General features: G+C 47.1%; 1 protein-coding gene across 5 annotated transcripts in view; it reads left to right on the top strand.

Annotated features, from left to right (window-relative positions):
* The window catches only part of LOC147230221 (disco-interacting protein 2 homolog C), a 131249-nt gene that overhangs the window by 96075 nt on the left and 14145 nt on the right, over positions 1 to 21029 (top strand). For 3 of the 5 annotated variants that reach the window (XM_086153477.1, XM_086153474.1, XM_086153476.1), the window contains exons 10-24: positions 1901 to 2011; positions 4074 to 4197; positions 6908 to 7017; positions 7999 to 8101; positions 8185 to 8249; positions 8338 to 8431; positions 9434 to 9553; positions 9648 to 9762; positions 10536 to 10675; positions 11068 to 11204; positions 11300 to 11508; positions 11590 to 11704; positions 14138 to 14339; positions 17926 to 18035; positions 20225 to 20305. In XM_086153477.1, the coding sequence (XP_086009603.1) occupies positions 1901 to 2011; positions 4074 to 4197; positions 6908 to 7017; positions 7999 to 8101; positions 8185 to 8249; positions 8338 to 8431; positions 9434 to 9553; positions 9648 to 9762; positions 10536 to 10675; positions 11068 to 11204; positions 11300 to 11508; positions 11590 to 11704; positions 14138 to 14339; positions 17926 to 18035; positions 20225 to 20305 (1836 nt within the window). The remainder of the gene's footprint in view (positions 1 to 1900; positions 2012 to 4073; positions 4198 to 6907; positions 7018 to 7998; positions 8102 to 8184; positions 8250 to 8337; positions 8432 to 9433; positions 9554 to 9647; positions 9763 to 10535; positions 10676 to 11067; positions 11205 to 11299; positions 11509 to 11589; positions 11705 to 14137; positions 14340 to 17925; positions 18036 to 20224; positions 20306 to 21029) is intronic. The other 2 variants (XM_086153475.1, XM_086153473.1) reach the window with 1 other exon arrangement.

The raw sequence follows: 21029 nt of genomic DNA, 5'->3' as shown, positions 1-21029 counted from the left end.
TGCGGACGTCGTAGTCCTCGGTGAGCCTGCTGTCAAATTTCGGACCGTCGGAGAACCCTGGATTTCCGAATTTAGATGTGTCTTAAACTGGAGTTCATTCGCCTAAATACGGCCCATTCTGTCATTTAAATATTCACCTCCTTTCCGGGGTAACCGATTGGCGGCGGGGAAATATGTCTGCTCCCTGCACTTGCTATATGCTTAGCATCGTTAGCGTTGTTATTGACTTACATTAGCCTGGCGGTGCCAGACCGTGTCGCCAAGGCAGATCGGTCTGGTCCCCCTCGGGGTTGGGGTTTGTGTGTTCGTATGAAAGTGTATGTGCGTGTGTGAGGGTCTGCAGAGTGAAAATGAAATTTTAGCCCAGCAGATTTGTCTGGTTGCCAGACCCAACTTACGTGACATTTTAGCTCAGATGTACAGATTATAGAAATCAAATTTCTTTTTTTGGGGGGGGGGGGGGTCCAGCTTAGATGCCAAAAATATATCAACATTTCTACTTCCTGACCATCTCCTTTTGCATAATAACAGAGTGCCGACATCCTTGTCCGTTTATATAAACATGTCGTGATTTTTTTTGGCTTCCATCCCACAATATTCTATTACAAAAGGAAAAAAAATGGGGTTTCCATTCATCTATGTGGCGGTTCAGTTTTACCCCCGGCCGCCGCCGCCGCCGCTTCCTATCTGACGTAGGAATGAGTTGAAACAGAGGGGGAAGATGACAAGCCCAGATAAAGGCTTTCAGGAGGGAGAGAGAGAATAATAAAGTAGAAAATAACCGGAATGGTTTAAAGGAACTATAAGATTAACCCCTCCCCGACAAATAACCTTGTTTCCCGCTAACAGCCCCTCGAATGTTCATCTGAACATCCGACTCACCATCCACGATCAGAGGTAGCGCTCATCCCTGCCCGTCAAAATGAATGGAAACGCTATTAATCCGTTCCAGACCCCTGGCCTTATTAAATAAGACTAATCCGAAACAAAAGAGTTCAAGTAGTTTTCTCAAGTGTCACCTTGAAGATGGGACAAAGATTGCGGAGGAAGAGGTTGTGGAAATTTTATCCCCTATATTAACTTACCGGCTACACATGTAATGCTACAATGTGATGCTAACATTGCTAACTTCATTTATGGACGGTGTGAAGCCTCTCTTTTGTTTTAAAATCATCAATCCGTCCCTGACAAGCCTTGAATGACTCTTCCGATCCCCATGAATGTGTCATGCCTTCTCCCATATGATGCTCTCTGTCACCGTATCTCACCCACAACTTCACCATCTCTCCCTGATTTTCTCTGGGCTAGTTGGCAATGGGGGGCGCGCCATAATCTTTAAAGGCCTCTTCACAGATAGCCGCGACCACCTTCTTGTCAAACACTCATCCCGCTCGCTTCAAACTCAGATCTTGAGTTGTAGCAAAGGAGAAAATTGACTTTGAGACAGCTCAAATCTTGGAAAATTGATGTTTATGAAATCAAGTTGATGCAATCATGAGCCAAGATTCAACTGTACTCTTATTTAAAGGGCAGGGAAAGGCGGAGCTACACTTTGAAAAGGGTTGTCATGGCAAGGTTCTTCCCGATGTGCAGGGCATGACCTCCACTTTGCGTTCTTTTTTGAAATTGCAATGCTGTAGCCACACCTCTCCCTTAATGCTAGCTCCGCTAACAATGGTAAATGGGCTCAGCTAATGCAACAGTCCCTCTGGATTTGCAGTGGATTGTACTCACCCCTGCACGAGCATTCGAGCGCCGCAGCGCCAAACAGATCAGAAATCCCTGCCTTTCATTCACTGGCACCTGATTCTCTGGATTCCTCAAGGCAACAGCGCGGGAACTCCCTCCTTTCCGATTTTCTTTTCACCTTCTGACCGTGCTCCGTGCTTCCCCCCTGCAGGTGGCGCTGGTCTTCCCCAACAACGATCCTGCTGCCTTCATGACGGCTTTCTACGGCTGCCTGCTGGCCGAGGTCGTCCCCGTGCCAATAGAAGTACCGCTAACCAGGAAGGTGAGTCCTCGTGGAGGCTGGTGTTGTAACGGTCCGTCCCAACGGGGGCCACTTGTGTCATGTGTTTTTTTCTGGGTTGTTTTTAAGAACTTTCAGCATTCCGTCTTCTGTCTTGAGCTACTCAACTTCCATGCTGGCTCTCAGTTCCCTTCTGTTGATGTTCCTTACAAAAGCAACATGTATTTTGAACACAGTTGCTGATGTCAACACCTGCACCAACGTCCTGGTCAATACAAAGTGGAGTGCCATCCCATCTGGGGTGCATGGAGCTACCATAGCTTCTCCACTGCAGAAGACGCCTGCTCAAGCCCCAAAGTGGTTCATATGGTGCTAGATGAGACCTGCTGGATGACCATCTCTTCGCCAGACAGTCCATCGTTGGCCAAGATGAGCAGTAACCGCAGGACAAGAACATCAGATACTCCTTGTATGGCACCTCCTCACAGACTGGAGTCCAGAACCAAAAGCAAGGACCAACATCTGGAAAGCTGAATGGAGGCAGCACTACACCCAAACCCCTAATGGACGCAGAGAGGGATCATACCCGATGAAAGCCTCGCTGGTGGTCACCTCCTTTATTGGCCAACCTGGACGACCCTGAGCAAGACCATGCCTGGAGCTAGACGAGCAAACCACTGAGGAAAACCTGGAACTTTCCAGTAGACCTTGTCCAACCTGGTGGAATGTACCACTTCCCCCTGCACCGTCAGCTATGGCCTGCACCCGTTATTGGCAAAATGTGATTCCAATAGACTCAGAAGAAGAAGAAGCGCTTCTTGGGGTGACTACTTCTTTTTTTCTCTGTGACATCGGAGAGGATTAGCAAGCTCTCCAGGCGGTGGAGCGCTGCCGAATCACCATGGGTAATGACGTGAGTCATTGCTTACTGCCCCTAATGAGTCACGGCACGGCCTCTTAGTTAAAACCTGGCATCTCCAATTGTTTTTTTGTGCATCTGAGTCCCATTGATTTACTGTTGCTGAGCACCACCACCAGGTCCCTCTAAATATCTTCTACCCAAAGTCTTCCACTCTCCGAGGCACCCAATGAATCCTGAATGGTTCATTGGGTGACTGCCTGGATGTCTCTTTACAGGTATGTGGTCTGGGTGATTAGCAGCGGACCTAGTCCGGGTTAAACCCTGCGGTGCCACACTTGTCCCTCTCATGGTGCTTCCAGATCATTCATTCATTCATTGTCCTCACCGCTTGTCCTGCACAAAGGGTCCTGGGGTTCACCCTGGACTTCACGTATTGAGACATACAACTATTCACTCTCTTATTCACTCGTCATATAGAAACAAACAACTCTTCACTGTGTCTCCACTGAACCTCCTGCATATGTTTGGACTGTGGGAGGAATTGGTAGAACCCAGAAGAACCCCGCACAGAACATGGAGACTCCACACAGAAAGGTCCCTCTGTGGGAATTGAACCAGGGGTCTTCTTGCTGTGACATCATTTTCGGTGCAAACCAGCGCTGACACTCGTCACCTGAACAAGCCAGTGCTCCTTGAACCTCTGCTGCGACCCAGGGTGGCGCTCTGGATTCCATCGGCGAGGCAAGAACCCACATCAGGGGGTTCTGGAGCTGCGGCCGGCCTTTTCCCGTCCGTTTCATGTTTCCATTTTTTTCCCCCTCCGGCACCAGAGCCGAGGCGCTCCTCGACCTCCGCCGCCAAAAATAGCTCTTGGAGAAAACCTCACAGAGGAGAAACCAGATAATTGACCTGAGTATAAGTCGCGGATTCCAAGTCGGCTCCTAGGAACGGAGAACGCGGAGGTCAAGAACAGGGTGTTCCTGTTTTTTTTTTTCCCCCCAGTGTCAGAATCCGCTCTGGGTTCGGTCGCCACGCCGACTGTGGCACAGATCAGATGGCGGATCGGTCGGCAAGGGATCGTTAGCGGGACGCTCCGAAGCTCCTGGGGTCTGGCTCGAAGCTGGTTTTGCGGCGCTTCTGATGGGCACGTTAAAAGAGCTGACCGCTGTTTCACCGCGCCACCGGTCCCTCTGAGATCCAGTGACATGAAGTTACAAAGTGCGCTTCTTGCTCTTTCCTCAGGATGCGGGTAGCCAGCAGATCGGGTTCCTGCTGGGGAGCTGCGGGGTGACTGTGGCCCTGACCAGCGACGCCTGCCACAAAGGGCTTCCCAAGAGTCCCACCGGGGAGATCCCACAGTTCAAAGGTCTCACACACACACACACACACACACACAGACACACACACACATGCTATAACATACTGTGAAGCATACTCTGAGGTCGCCTGAAAGTTCCTACGGCCTCCATCTTGGCAAATGCACCCAACCAGAAAAATAAAATGCATGATCCTGGCGAAGTCCCCTTCAATCCAACCATCAATCTCCGCTAAAGTATTAGCGTTAGCAAGAACAGACAGTGTGACTATTAGCTGCTAATCGACACAAATGTGCTATGAAGCGTCCAGCTGGACTTTGGTTCCAGGAAGTAACCTCCTCCAAGGGAAGCTTTTAGTTTTGCATTCCCACAGGAAGTGAGGGACCAAGGGAGGGACGGGTCACACTGGAAAAACAAACCACAGAAGAAGAAGAAGAAGAAGAAGAAGAAGACGCCGCCGCCGCGATCATGGAATAATCACCATGGACTATCAGATGGTTGAAGGGTTTTTACCTTCTCCCTGCACTGCTTCGCTGTGTGAAGAACCCTGTTTGCTAGCTCCAGATGTGTTCTGGTCCAATAGCTGATGTTCCCTGAAAACTACTCTGAGGTGAAGAGACCAGAAGAACTTGCATCTCTTTGTCCTTCCATTTCTTCATTGTTCTGTCCATTTTCTCTTAAGGGAACATCTGACCGGTGACCATGGAAGTTTATAAAAATGGCGCTCGACAGTCTGCGAGAAGTATTTGCTAATGGCCGTGGCTTACAAGTTCCATCAAGCACTTATCACGAGTTCCCATGGAACCATAAAAAGACCCTGCCTCGTAGCAGTAGCTAACGTGGTTCTTGTAGCTGGAGGTCCCAATGTTGTCCCCATGCGCCGAGGACCAGCCCGGTTCCCGAACAGGTTCAAGCAAATAGTTCCTCAAGAGGAGCTGCTGGAAGTTAATTTCCTCCTGACTCTGGAGTGGGGCCGGCTTCAAAAATCACCCAAAGGAAGGTTGGTTTTTTTTTCGCCGCTTGGTCCTCGTCGTAGCGAAAGAGCTAAACGGGCAATGGATAGACAGATGATGGTGGACGAGTGCGGCGGCCATGCTAATCGATAGCAGTGAGAGACTGAGATGTCGCGAGGACGGAGACATCAGCTCGTCTTCCGCTGATGAATTACAACTGTTTGCTTTTCAGTAATGGATGTATAAATAGCAACATGATGCTGCCAGAATGACTGCCCCACACTCAGTGTGTGTGTGTGTATGTGTGTGTGTGTGTGTGTGTGGCTCATTAAGCCCTAGTGCTCCCTCCTATCGATCAGTGGGATGGGTTTGCCCGTCTGGATTGGTGGGCAGGAGCCAAAGCAGACATTAGCAATCGTGGTATTTTTCAGGATTTTTCACTTGGAGTGAAATGTCAGTGCCCTCACACACACACACACACACACACACACACACACATCTTTGGGGTGTTGGCGTGTTTTGCACCGATATGTCAGCAATATTTATGCTAGCTGATTCACAAAATACAATGATTAGGGGTCCCTTGTGCCCTCAGCCAAACATCTCCTCCATCTAATCCTCTCCTCTCAAGCACAACTGACTTCCTGTCCTCTTTCCCCTCCATCCATAAACCTTCTCTCTGGTCTTCCCCCAGATCTTCTCCATCTCCTCCTCTAAATATGTCAGTGAGATTTTATCTCTTGACCATCTACCATCTGCTGTTCCTTCTGATGGACTCCTCTCCATCCTCTTCGTTCCCCAAAGAGGAACCTCCACCTCTCCTCTTTTCTCCAAACCAGACACCCCGTCTGCTCTCATCTCCGTCTTCTCCATCTTTCCTTCCTGCGCCCCTGACACTTTTCTCCTCCTGTTCCAACCTGCTTGCACACATTCCTCCACCTCTTCTCCACCCTCTCCATTGTTCTGTTCTGTAGATCCTCCACCTTCTCCATCCCTTGTAGCCTCACCCTTCCACTCTGGTCCTGTTCTGCTGTAGCTAACCCTCATCCCTCTCCTCTCCAGGAGCATACCTCCACCCCTGTGGATGTTCCTCCACATGCTCCCTGCTCTAGCTACACATCACATCATCTACAAACATCATAACACCATAGAGCTTCCCCATTAAAAAACAGGAATTGGCCCTTAGCAGATCCCTCACCCACCTCCAAGATGTAGCATCTTAATTTCTTGCCCTCCTCGCGTGACTCCAGAGGCAAGAAGGTGTCAAGAACCCTCCTGGATGGAGGTGCAACATCTTCCATGTAACGCAGGGAACAACACAAGGTCCCAGAATGGAGTGTACTTCAAACAAGGTACTCCATTAGAAGTATTACTACTCTGAAATAGAAAGTGGAAGTACAAGTACTTACTAAAGTTCACCAGGGACGTAAACGTTAGAACTGCGCTGTAGCTAGTAATGCTAACTTAAGCCGCGTGTGACACCATCTGAGTATTCCAGTGGGAAGTACTTCATTGAAGACCATCCTACAAACATCTGATGGGATTCCACAAAGTGTGTGTGTGTGTGTGTGTGTGTGTGTGTGTGTGTGTGTGTGTGTGTGTGTGTGTGTGTGTGACTGAAATGTGTGTGTGCGTGAGCTTGAAATGTGCGCAAATCAATTTCAGGATCTGAAGAAGGATTGTTGAAATCAAAACAAATATTTCCATATCTCCATCCTGGAAGATCCGTCAGATCACATCTGGATACCCCCATGTGATGCTCGTGTGTGTGTGTGTGTGTGTGTTTGTGTGTGTGTGTGTTCCCCAGGCTGGCCCAAGGTGCTGTGGTTTGTCACCGAGTCGAAACACCTCTCCAAACCACCCCGAGACTGGTTCCCGCTCATCAAGGACGCCAACCAGGACACCGCCTACATCGAGGTAACACACACTAAGACACACACACACACACAGGTACGCACACACACACACACACCGCTGCACTGGCTTCGGTCATTGCACCGTCTTGAACGGAAATCAATGGTGCCGCCTGTCCTCTGGATTGGATTCTCATTCACGACTGAGCAAAGGCATCACTCCTCTTCCACCTCCTGCTTCTCCTCTTTTTCATCCTCTTCCCTCTTTCTCCCCTTCATCCTGTTCCTCAATCTCTTTCTCTTCCTCTTCCTCCTCCACTTTATCCACCCCCTTCTTCCTTTCTCCTCCTCTTCCCTCTGTCTTCTCTTCCTCCTCCTCTTTCTCCTCCTCTTCCTCCTTCTTCTTCCCCTTCAATCTCCTTATTCTCCTCTTCCTCCTCCTTTTCCTCTCTTTCTCCTTTTCATCCTCCTCCACTTCATCCTCTTCCTCAATCTCTTCCTCCTCCCTTTTCTCCTCCTCTTTATCTTTCTCTTTCTCCAATTTGTTCCACCTCCTTCCTCTTTTCCTCCTCTTTCCTTCCCTGATCCATTTTAATCTTCCTCCTCTGTCTCTGCCTCCACTTTGTCCTTTTCCTCATCCACCTTTTTCTTCTCTACTTCCTCTTTCTCCTCCTCCGTCCTCAATCTCTTCCTCATCCACCTCCATCTTCTCCTCTTTCTCCAGCTCCACATCTCCTTCCTCCTTTTCCTGTTCGTCTTCGCCTTCTTCTTCATCCATTATATATACTATATACTCTCAATCTAAATACTTTTGTTCTTACGAAGATGTGTGTGTGTGTAAATTCAGCCGTGGAGAAATGCAAAAGCACTATCAAAACAAACCAAAAATATTTGAAATAAATTCGTCAAAATAAAAGCACTAAACTCTGCAGATCCCGCAGCCCTTCCTGCAGATCCGTCATCTCCACCTTCTCCAAGAGCTTCTGAAAACCGGAGGTTTTAGGGGCAGGTTTGTTGACGTTCCCCTCTCCGTCTGTCCGTCCAGTACAAGACCTGCAAAGATGGCAGCGTCCTGGGCGTGACGGTGATGAGGGTGGCCATGCTCACCCACTGCCAGGCCCTGACGCAGTCCTGCTCCTACGCAGAAGGTAACGCTGAACCTCCGACCTCCAGGTGGTGGTGGGGAGGAACCGCTCTAACCGCCGATGTTGTATCTCCTCCCGCTCCGCAGCCGAAACGGTGGTGAACGTGCTGGACTTCAAGAAGGACGTGGGACTGTGGCACGCTGTCCTGACGGTGAGGAAGGTGAAAAATGCAGAAAATGCCCACCGTGGAGAGCAGTGAAGCAACTGTGTGTGTGTGTGTGTGTGTGTGTGTGTTCCAGAGTGTGATGAACATGATGCACGTCATCAGCATCCCCTACGCCCTCATGAAGGTCAACCCACTGTCCTGGATCCAGAAGGTCTGCCAATACAAAGGTAACCCAGCTGCCGCCGCAGAAAGAAAGCTAACATAAGTCGTGTTTGTTGTAGGATTCTGCTAGCATATCGTGTAGATAATCCATATATGATCGCAGGAAGACACATTAGGTACTTTGTTTTTTCAAAGAATTAATATGTTTGTTTTTTTTCCCTACTCTTTGATGTAAGGCAATTATTATCATAGTCATTATTATTATTTTTATTATATTTTATCATAATTTTATTTTGGTTTTATTTGAATGTTTATTGTCATTAGGAGTAGTAGTATTACATCACAGTATTACAGTAGTATTGTTACATCTGGATTATTACTGTTATGATCATTATCATCATCATCATTATAATTATTATAGTAGCTAGTAGTAGTAGTACTATTATGTTAATACTATTATTATTATTATTATTGCTATTTTATCATAATTATTATTGCCATTTTATCATTATTATCATAAGTAGTAGTACTAACTGTTTTATTATTGTTATCATAATAATATTATTATTATTATTATCATAAGAATAAGAACAACTTTATTTATGCCGAAGGAAATTGTTGTGCCAGAGTTTCAAGTAAAACATAATAATAAATCATTATCGTCATTATTATTATTATTATATAAGTAGTATTAGTACCATTATTATGTTATCATTATTGTTGTTATTATTGTTATAGTTATTATCATTATCATTGTTATTACATGTTGTTGTTGTAGTAACAGTTTTACCAAGGTTTCCATTATTTGCTTTATTTTTTAATTAGTATTATTATTATTATCATCATTATTGTCATTATGTTACTCTTGGTATCATTTTTATCATTATTTCGTTATTGACATTTTCACCATCATTATGTTTTCTATAAGTAGTAGTAGGAATATTACCATTGTTACATTATAGTATACATTACAGCTGCCATTGTTATTAACTACCATTAAGCAGCACTTGATCAGCAGTGACCGGCGCCGACGGCCTCGGCTAACGGCGTGTGTTGTGTGTGTGCAGCCAAGGTGGCGTGCGTGAAGTCCCGGGACATGCACTGGGCTCTGGTGGCCCACCGCGACCAGAGGGACATCAACCTGAGCTCGCTGAGGATGCTGGTGGTGGCCGACGGTTCCAACCCCTGTGAGGACGCGCCCCGCCTCTGTCACCGTGGCGACGAAGTCGTAGCGGCGGCGCGAGGAGACTCACTGTCCCGTTTGTCCATCTTTCTCCCCAGGGTCTATTTCCTCCTGCGACGCCTTCCTCAACGTGTTCCAGACCAAAGGCCTGAAGCCTGAGGTCATCTGTCCGTGCGCAAGCTCACCTGAGGCGCTCACTGTGGCCATCAGGAGGTACACGACACACACTCACACACACACATACACACATACACATACAATGGTCAGCGATGTATTTTTAATGCATAATGTTAGTATTGCATTTTGTCGAATGATGAATAAAAAAAGAGTGGCACACATGCACACATACGCACGAACACACACACCCACTCACACACACACACACTGGTTTGGGAGACTGGTTGTTAGTGCATCACGTGATCGAAGCATTTTCATCAATAATGAGATGCATACATACACATATACATACACACACACTCACTAACACACACACACACGCACACATACACACACACACACACACACACACAAGCCGATCAGCTATATATTTTTAATACATCATGTTAGCATCAAACTTTTAGGAAGGATGAGGCCCACACACACACACACACACACACACACACACACACACACACAAACACACACACACAGGTGCACACACACACAGGTCAGTGGTGGATTGTTGGCCATTTTTGGTGCTTTATGTTAGTGTAGCATTTTCATTAATAATAAAAATAAGGAGATCCATACACATGCACACACACACACACACACACACACAAAGCGGTTTAGTTCTCCACATGTGCTCCACCTTCACTGAGGGTGATTGACAGGCGGGGCAACCAGGTTAAGCCCCGCCCCCTCGGGTCTGATACCAAAGGCGACTGCTTTCATTGTCGCCTCCTTGAACGCCGTGCGCAGGAGATGAACGGATGAATGAATGAATGAATGAATGAATGAATGATGAATGAATGTCCCGTCCCCAGGCCGGTGGAGGAGGGGTCATCACCCCCCGCCCGTGGCGTGCTGTCCATGCAGGGTCTGAGCCACGGCGTGATCCGGGTGGACTCGGAGGAGAAGCTCTCCGTCCTCACGCTGCAGGACGTGGGCTCGGTGATGCCTGGAGGTGAGACCTGCAGGAGGACACTCCTCCGTCTCATCACTTCTTCTTTACCTTCTTCTTCTTCTTCTTCTGCCCGGGTCATCTATTTGTCCGTATCTTTTTTTCTTCTACCGTTCCCGCCTTTCTTTTGTCGCTTCTGATTGACTGCTGATTTTAACCCTCATTTTCTCTCCTCTCTCTCCATCCATCCCTCTCGCTCTCTGTCCGTTTCCCTCCATCTCATACAATCCCCCTTTCCTTTCTATCTCTCTTCCTCCATCTGTCCCTTTCTCTCCCCCTGCCACCCTTGTTTTCTGTCTCAACCCCCTTCCATCTATCCCTCCCTTCTGTCCATTCTCCCTCCTTCCCTCCATCTCTCTCCCTGCCTCCCTCCTTCCTCCTCCCCCTCCCCACAGCTCTGATGTGCGTGGTGAGGCTGGAAGGCGTCCCCCTGCTGTGCAAAACCGACGAGATCGGAGAGCTGTGCGTCTGCACCGTCGCCACGGGGACCGCCTATTATGGTCTGGCTGGGATGACCAAGAATACCTTCGAGGTTCTACCACCCCCCCTCCTCTTCCTCCTCCCATGCCATCTGACCATTTTATGCGCAAAGCGTCCGACTCTGAGGCTCCTCCCCCTCGCCGGCAGGTGTTCCCGGTGTGCGGCGGCGGCACCCCGGTGGGCGAGTTCCCGTTCACCAGGACGGGCCTGTTGGGGTTCATCAGCCCCGCCGGGCTCATCTACGCCGCCGGCAAAATGGACGGCCTCATGGTAGTTGGCGGACGGCGGCACAACGCCGACGACATCGTGGCCACGGCGCTGGCGGTGGAGCCCATGAAGTTCGTCTACAGGGGCAGGTAGTACTCAGCACTAGCGCCGTGCGACGGTGCTACGACACCTTCTGGAAGTACATTGACCTGTAAAACGTGTGTGTTCAGGATAGCGGTGTTCTCCATCACGGTGCTACACGACGAGAGGATCGTGGTGGTTGCCGAGCAAAGGCCCGACGCCACCGAGGAGGACAGCTTCCAGTGGATGAGCCGGGTACTGCAGGTAAACTCGAGGGGAGGGGTCCGATACATCGACGATGTATCGGTTGTGGTCGTGATCAGATCCGGTTCCGGGTCAGTCACTGGATTTGACGGGATCTCAGTGTCCTACGCCGCTGTTACCGTGGTTACCGATGTGGTTACTGCTGGTTTCTTTATGGTCAAACATGTATCGCCTGCTAAGGGCACACCACGTGATAGGTCCAGACCGTCTGAAGACACCTTGACGCATCAAAAGGGTTTAGAGCAGGGGTGCTCACACTTTTTCAGCATGCGAGCTATTTATAAAATGACCGAATCAAAATGATCTACCCACAACAAAAATGCAAACATTGTTTATATGTACAATGTATGTTGATGTACCTTGCATAACCGCATGAGCCAATGTTGCACAGCACAAAATAAATATGTACATCTTTTTGTCACTACCCAAGTTCACTCTGATGACTTACACTGAATTGAATCAGCCAGGGATGCATTGTCCGGACAGCAGCTGCTTACAGCCGGCCTTATTAACGATGATGTGACTCACCCGGAACGATGCTTCGGTCGCGATTTTTGCTTTTGAAGCATGTTGTGTGAAAAATGACTGCTGTCTGGACAACTGGGATTTTAGTTCCCTCACCTTTTCTTTATCAGCTCGCATTTCAGCGGGAGGTTCATGTCGTGTTTTCCATGAACAGTCCGAAAATGCCGCTCCACATTACCCTTCTTTGGTATTGCGATGTTCGACCGGCAGATGAGGCAAACGCACTTCGAAAGTGTCATCATGAAAAAAAAGGCCTCCTCCAATTCCGTATGAAAGTGATACGTTTTTGTCTTCTTACTAGGTCTAGCTCCCCCAATCATTTTGTACTCTTTCTTAAGTTTTAGAGAAAAAAACACGAGGGCTAAAAATTGGAGGTAACTTTTTGCTTCACTTTGCGCTGTTGTTTGCGCCTGTCCAGTGACCTCAGTGTCAGACAAAATCAGATGTCATCTTACTGGCTGCCCTGTATATCAATCAAGTGACGGGATGGACAATGTCATACGATATACCACAATTACCTTTGCGATTGACTGGTAGATCGCCATTGACGTATTGAGCACCCCTGGAAACTATAGAGGGTAAATAGTCATGGACTACAAACATGGCTGTTGCTGTTAGTGCAGCTATCCGCTCTGTCCTCCATTACTGTAGTCCAGTTTGGATACATCGGCCCTCTCCCTCCTTTGCTCTTTAATTTTGTGTTGATATTCCTGATACTTCCTGTCAACTTCTGATGCTACTTCCTGTGTCTCACCTCCTCTTTTCATTGGCTGGTGGAGACACGTGTAAGCAGTGGGCTTGGTGATAAGCAGACACCACCTGACTGGGTCAGCTGAGGAACTTGAACATATTTGATTGTATGCTAGTGCCACTCCCACTGTCTCCCAACTGGCTAGACCCACTGGCCTCAACTAGCCACTACAACTGTCCCCAACTTGCCAAGCCAACTGTCACAAACTAGCCACGCCTACTGCGCTCAACCAGCCATCCCCACTGTCCTCAACTTGCTTCTCCCAATGTCCCCAACTAGCAGAGTCCATTGTTCCCAACAAGCCACTCTCACCATCCCCAACTAGCCACATCCACTGTCCCCAACAAGCCAGGCCCTTTGACTCCATCAAGCCACGAAATAGCCACACCCACTGTCCCCTACTAGCCTCACCTACTGTCCCAAACTTTCCAAGTTTCCATTGTCCCGAACTAGCCTTGCTAACTGTCCCCAATTAGCCAAACCAATTGCCCAAACTAGCCACACTCAGTATCCCCAACAAGCTAAGCCCATTGTCTCCAACTAGCCACAACTACTGTCCCCAACTAGCCAGGCCAATTGTCCCAAGCTAGCCTCGCTCACTGTCCCGAACTAGCCACGTGTACTACCCCAACTAGCTACCTCTACTATCCTAGACTACCCAGGCCCACTGACCCAAACAAGCCTGCTCGCACTGTCCCCAACTAGCCAGGCCCCTTGTCTCCATTAATCCACAAATTAGCCACGGCTGCTATCCCGAATTAGCCTCACCTACCATTCCCAACTTGCCAAGTCCATTTTACCCAAGTAGCCTCGCTTACTGCCCCAAATTATCCATGCCTACTGCACAAACTAGCTACAACCACTGCTCCATACTACTACAGGCCCACTGACCCAAACAAGCCGCTCTCACTGTCCCCAGACTAGTCAGGCCCATTGTCTGCTACTAGCCACAAACTACCTACACCCCACTGTCCAACTCTAGCACCGACTAGTGTCAGCCCTGCCTGACTGTGAATCCTGGGTAAAATTAGGTAAACATCTTGTAAGAGAAGGTGTGTGATTTGACAACGTGGGCACGGAGAGTCTTCAAGCTGTGGGCCCTGAGAAGAACCCTCTTTCTCAGGATGACCATATATAGTTATGTTTCCACTCTCCAGGCGATAGACGGGATCCACCAGGTGGGTGTCTACTGCCTGGCCCTGGTGCCCTCCAATACCCTGCCCAAGACGCCCCTGGGGGGCATCCACCTCTCTGAGACCAAGCAGCTCTTCCTGGAAGGGGCGCTGCACCCCTGCAACGTGCTGATGTGCCCCCACACCTGTGTCACCAACCTGCCCAAGCCCCGACAGAAACAACCAGGTATCCGTCCGTCCAATTGTCCATCCATCTATCCATCCATCTGGTTACATGAAAAAATGTATCTATTATAATGTATCTATTTATTTATGTTTACATCTAAGTCAGGGGTGGGAAAACTTTTTGACTCTGGGGCCGCATTGATTTTCAAAATTTGACAGACGGGCCGGGTCAGCACAAAATGCGATACATGCAAAAAAAAAAAAGCATTTGTTAACAGTACATATCAGACTCGTCTGACATTTGCTTTGAAAATAAAACCAGCTTGGTTTTGAAGGCTCTGGTGTTTGCTTGCATTTCATGCACATACCGGTTCTTCCCTTGTAGCTTCACGTCCAGCTCATTTATGTGTGTCAGTATGTCCACAGTAAAGGCTAAATCACAGACCCAATCTGTGTCAATCACCTCAGAAAAATTCTCAAGTGTTCTCAAGTGGCTCCAGAAATGAAATAATCTGTTTGAGCTCCAACCTTCATTGATCCAATCGTTCAATCAGTCACATCAAGTATGAATTCTGTTCCAATCTTTGGCGGGCCGGATTAAAAAGACCAACGGGCCGGATGTGGCCCATGGCCCGTTAATTGCCCACCCCTGATCTAAGTTTGTATGCGTACAAGTCTGTATATGCCGTATGTAGAGTACACATATATTAGAGCGGCATGGACCAGTGTCTTCCTGAGCCTGTCCCAAGCACGGATAAACGTAGAGGGTTGCGTCAGCAAGGGCATCCACCGTAAAACTTTTGCCAAAACCAAACATTCAAATCAAACCAAATAACCAGATCATACCGGATCGGTCAAGGCCCGGGTCTGGGATGGAGAGTGGGGGCTTTTATTATCGGGACTATGACAGTAAAAGGTAGAGAGTTGGTCGACATGATGCATCGAAGGAAGGTGATATACTGTGTGTCCAGGAGACCAGGTGGGAAGGTAGTAAGGCTAGAAGCTTAGGAGCAGGCTTTAAGTTGTACTATCATGGTACTGACAAGAAGAGAAATGGAGTAGAAGTTATCTTGAAGGAGGAGTTTGTTAGGAATGTTCTGGAGGTGAAAAGAATGTGAGTCCTTATGAGTCTGCAACTGGTGTGATTTGAATTTGAAGGTGTGATGCTCAGTGTTGTTAGTGTCTATGCCCTGCAGGTGGAAAGAGAGCTTGACGACAAGGAGAAGTTCTGGAATGAGCTCGATGAAGTGATACAGAATATCCCCAGAGATGAGGGGAGGGGGGCTGAAGAGGGGATGAAGAGGGGATGGGCAGATTTGGTATACAGGATAGGAACAGAGAGCTTAAGATAGAAAGAATGTACAACAGGTCCGCGTGATTAAGGATAGAGAGGGAAATGTATTTCAAGATGTTAGAAGAGTGATGGGAAGATGGAAAGAGTACTTTGAAGAGCTGATGAATGTGGAAAATGAAAGAGAGGCAAGGGTAGAGGAGGAGACTATTGTAGACCACAAAGTAGCAGAAATTAGTAAAAGTGAAGTGAGGAAGGCATTGAAGAGGATGAAGAGTGGAAAGGCATTTGGTCCTGATGATATACCTGAGGAGCTGTGGAAGTGTCGAGGAGAGGCAGCGGTAGAGTTTCTCATTAAATTATTCAACAGGATCTTAGAAAGTGAGACGATGCCTAAAGAATGGAGATGAAGTGTGATGGTGACCATTTTTAAGAATAAGGGGGATGTGCAGAATTGCGGCAACTATAGAGGGATAAAGTTGATGAGCCATGCAATGAAGTTATAGGAAAGAGTTGTAGAAAATAAACTGAGAGCAGAAGTCAGCATTTGTGAACAGCAGTATGGCTTCATGCCTAGAAAGAGCACTACAGATGCAGTATTTGCTTTGGGAATGCTAATAGAGAAGTACAGAGAAGGCCAGAGGGAGCTGCATTGTGTTTTTGTAGATGTAGAAAAAGCATATGACAGGGTGCCAAGCGAGGAACTCTGATATTGTATGTGTAAATTTTGAGTGGCAGAGAAGTATGTTAGACTGGTGCAGGACATGTATGCTAGCTGTGAGACAGGGGTGCGGTGTGCTGTAGGGGTAACAGAGAAGTTCAAGGTGGAGGTGGGACTCCATCAGGGATCAGCTCTGAGCCCTTTCTTGCTTGCAATGGTGATGGACAGGCTGACAAATGAGGTTAGACAGGGATCTCCATGGACCATGATGTTTGCAGATGACATTGTGGTCTGAAGTGAGAGCAGAGAAAGGTTGAGGAAAATCCAGAGAGGTGGAAGTATGCGCTGGAAAGGAGAGGAATGAAAGTTACTCACAGAAACACAGAGTATATGTGCGTGAATACGAGGAACCCGGGTTGAACGGTGAGGCTAGGGGGGGTGGAGATCTAGAAGTTAGAGGATTTCAGGTTCTTGGGGTCAACAGTCCAGAGCAACAGAGCGTGTGGAAAAGAGGTGAAGAAACGGGTTCAAGCAGGTTGGAATGGTTGGAGAAAAGTGTCAGGGGTACTATGTGATAGAAGAATATCAGCTAGAATGAAAGGAATGGTGTACAAGACAGTGCTGAGACCAGCAATGCTGTATGGACTAGAATCTGTTGCTAAGGTTCTCTTTGGGAGTGACCAGGATGGATAGGATCAGGAATGAGTCTATCAGAGGAACAGTAACTGTTAGATGTTTTGGAGAGAAGGTCAGAGAAGTTAGACTGAGATGGTCCGGTCATGCACAGAGGAGGGATAGTGAATATATTGGTTGACGGATGCTGGAATTGGAGCTGCCAGGCAGGAGGTTTTGAGGAAGACCAAGGAGGAGATTTATGGACGTAGTGAGAAAGGATATGAAGGTAGTTGGTTTGAGAAAGAAGGATACAGAGAATAGGGTTAGATGGAGAAGGTTGATTCGCTCTGGCGACCCCTGAAGGGAAAAGCCGAAAGAAGACGATGTCTACACATATATATTCTCAATTAACAAATGTCTTTTAACAAGAAATCTATCTGTTTTCATTTATAACAGTGTATATATGTACAGGGGTATATATGCTGTACATATGTGTGTGTATTTTAGATAAATGTATTCTACATAAAATAAGAATATAAATATTGATGCAATATTTAAAAAAGTAAATTTTAAGTAGGGAAACATATCTATCTGTTTACTTTTAAACGTGTGTGTGTGTGTGTGTGTCTATATATTTATTACATATATATTTATAGAGATATTAATGCATATATACACAATGCTATATGTATATATGTGTGTGTATATTTTAGATCCATGTGTTTTTTATATGTCAAATAAAATGTATTTTAAATTAGGAAATTTATATTTCTATATTTCTGTTTATACATATATGCGTACATGTATCCTATATCCACAGAATATGTTTATGTTAAACTATAAAAAATATTTTGAAGTAAGAAAAGTTATCTTTGTTAATTTTATGAGTTTATATACATACAGGCTTATATATACTATGTTTATGTGTATATATATGTGTATATACACTGCATATACAGTATACATGTATATAATTTAGTTTTAAAATTACTTTAATCAGAAGATATATCTATCTGTTTATACTGCAAAATCGTGATATGATTAAAATAGAAAAATACCATTCACATTTCCTTTTCCCAGAGATCGGCCCGGCCTCAGTGATGGTCGGGAACCTGGTGTCGGGGAAGAGGATCGCCCAGGCCAGCGGCCGGGACCTGGGCCAGATCGAGGACAATGACCAGGCAAGGAAGGTGTGTGTGAGAAGGGGCTTGTAGGGGGGGGTCACTGGTTTTCAACATCCATCGTCATCTTCATCACCACAAGACAGTATACTCCAATCTCTAGCCACTAGATGCTAACACTCCTAGCATCAGAGCACCAATGCTAGCTCTAGTGTCCGCTTTGCACATTGATATTCTGTGTGTCTGCGGTGCCATCCGGAGGTTCACGCAGTGTGCGGGGCGTGGGTGCCGAACATTTTGAGGAAGCTAATGAAAACACCCTTTGCGCTAACAAGAAGAATCAATATTGCCCGGATGGGAGCGGTGACGGACGAACTGTGCTAGTTGTGTATGTGACTGTTTATTTACTACTGATTCGTTGTGTGCAATTACTGTAATAAAGTTTCAATCATAATTGTCATTAACAGCTGCAGAAGGAGGTGCGACCCAGATAATACTAACCTTTGCCACCTGGAAAAAAAATCATCAATCCAAAAAAACTCTAGGGCGCTAGCTTTCAAACACTTGAAACACCTTTCATTAATCTGCCGCCTTTTTATAAATCTTTCAAGCGGCTTGTCTTGGCCTTGCGCCTCCATTGGGTACGGAGACACAACCCGGGGGGTTGGCTGGAACTTTAAAGATAAGAAGGTTTATTTTGATTTTTTTAGAAATAGTAACCCTACTGAAATCCAGTTTTTTAGTTCAAAGTGTGCTAGCACGGCTAGCATGGCTAGCACTAGCAGAAGAACCAGGGACCTCAACTCCTGGAACCATCTGAGCTCCGACAAGCTTTTCCCTCGGTTATTACGGGGTAGCCACCTAGCTAGCTGCAGCACTAGCTAGCTGCAGCACTAGCTAGCTGCAGCACAAGCTAGCTGCAGCACTAGCTAGCGAACAGCACATCTCCCATAAACACCCTGTTTTTAACACACACTTTATCTCGACAGCCACAGATTCACTGATTCGTCAGCAGATTCATTCATTCATCGATGCCCGTCATTCACTCGCCCGCCATCCTCCGAAAACCGGGCCCTCCAGTGTGTGTGTGTGTGTGTGTGTGTGTGTGTGTGTGTGTGTGTGCGTGACAATGATAGCCCCGAGCGCTAATGTTGAGAAATAATGTGTTTTTCTGGTGTGCGCTGTCCGTTCACACCCTCATCCTATATCACACAGATACCAGAGCAGTAAAACTTTACTCTCTCCTCCAGGAACCGAAGGGGGGGGGACTTTTAATTTGATAAAATATCTCATTTTATCTCAGTTTATTCGCTGGAAGCGGGTAATAAAAACAATAAAATAATGGTGCGGAGGTCCCTCTCTGGGGAGTGAGGAGGACGGAGAGGATCGAGAACTAGTCCATCAGAGAGTTAGATGTTCTGGAGATGGTCTAGAAGGATGCTGAGGTTGGAGGAGGTCTTGAGGAAGACCAGAGAGGAGGTTTATGGACGGAGGGGACAGGAAGTTAGCTGTTAGCAGTTGCAGCCAAACGCAACAGATGGAGCAGTACCATCTGGAGCTATGGGGGGGCGGTGTTGTGCAGAATGCTCACCAGCGTAAGTAACACAGGAGAAGAAGCTGGTAGAACCAGGGTGAAGAATCCTCTGTCCACATGGACGCACAGACCTCTGCAGCGGCCGCCATGTTTGTTTTTTTGTCTGAACTCTGAACGTCCCTCGAGTGGATGTGTCACTTAGCGACAACTATAAACTGCAGACACTTGCGTATGTGTGTGTGCAGAATCCAGCTTGCATGTCCCTCGCAAAGTTTCCGTCGTCATTAAACTGAAGATAATTTATCAAATATGGGAAACTCAAAGGCGCACAAGTTGAACATGAAGACTATTTGTATGTGTGAAGCAGGGTTTCAAGGAGAAGGTCCCTGGTTGGGTTCCCACAGCAGGCCTCATGGAGTGTCCATGTTCTCCACGTGTCTGTGGGTTCCTCAGTGTTCTCCAGGCTCCTCCCACCGTCCAAACACATGCAGGAGGTTCACTGGAGACCCTACATTGTGCAGACATGTGAATGAGTTGAGTGGTTGAATGTCAGCTTATGAGATCATCAGGAGCAGCTGGTGGTCTTGGGTCTTCTCATCCTGGAGCCTGATTGTTAACAGAGCAGAGGCCAGTCTGTGTGTGTGTGTGTGTGTGTGTGTGTGTGCGCGTGTGTGTGTTTTTGTGTCATACTGACCGCGTGGGTGTTTGCTCCTTCCTCCTCCAGTTCCTCTTCCTGTCAGAGGTGTTACAGTGGAGGGCACAGACGACTCCGGACCACGTCCTGTACACACTGCTCAACTCCAGGGTGAGGCATTGTGTACACACACACACTCACACACACATAAAAACACATACATCCACCCATGCACAAACACAAACATAGTATACGTAGACACACTACCCAAGCATACACATGTACACACACACACATAGAAACACATACACACACAGACATACACACACATGCATACACAAACACAACTCTATAATAGAGATACCACCCAAGCATGCACATTCACACAACCATCTATAGGCACGCCACCCAACAATGCACATACACAAATGCCCACACACACATAAATGTACATTCACCCAACTATATATAGACATGCCACCCAAGAAGGCACACATGTATGTACAATGGCAAACACACACACTCATACACACGCACACATTCAAAAACACACAATCATACACACATTCACGCACAGATGCACACATGCATGTGCACACAGACACACACAGTCATACACACATCTTCGCACCAATGAACACACACATACAACACTATATGTAGCCACCCAACACACACACACACACACACACACACACAGAGTATGCAAACTCACAAAAACTTAACACATAGACACTTCACCTCAACATGCACACACACATATGCATCATCACACAAACATCCACATGCGCACGCATCTTACAAAGACATAAATGCCCACAAACACACACAATAAATTGCATGCTAATATAGAGAAAATAGAAAATGCCCAAACGTCTTTTCCTGGATGTTGTCA

Source organism: Fistularia commersonii, chromosome 10, assembly GCF_037954325.1.
Source record: "Fistularia commersonii isolate RoL2024-O1a breed Wild chromosome 10, RoL_Fcom_v1.0, whole genome shotgun sequence".
NCBI classification, from domain to species: domain Eukaryota; kingdom Metazoa; phylum Chordata; class Actinopteri; order Syngnathiformes; family Fistulariidae; genus Fistularia; species Fistularia commersonii.
Note: the sequence above shows the minus strand (reverse complement) of the source record. Positions and strands in the feature narration are given on the sequence as shown.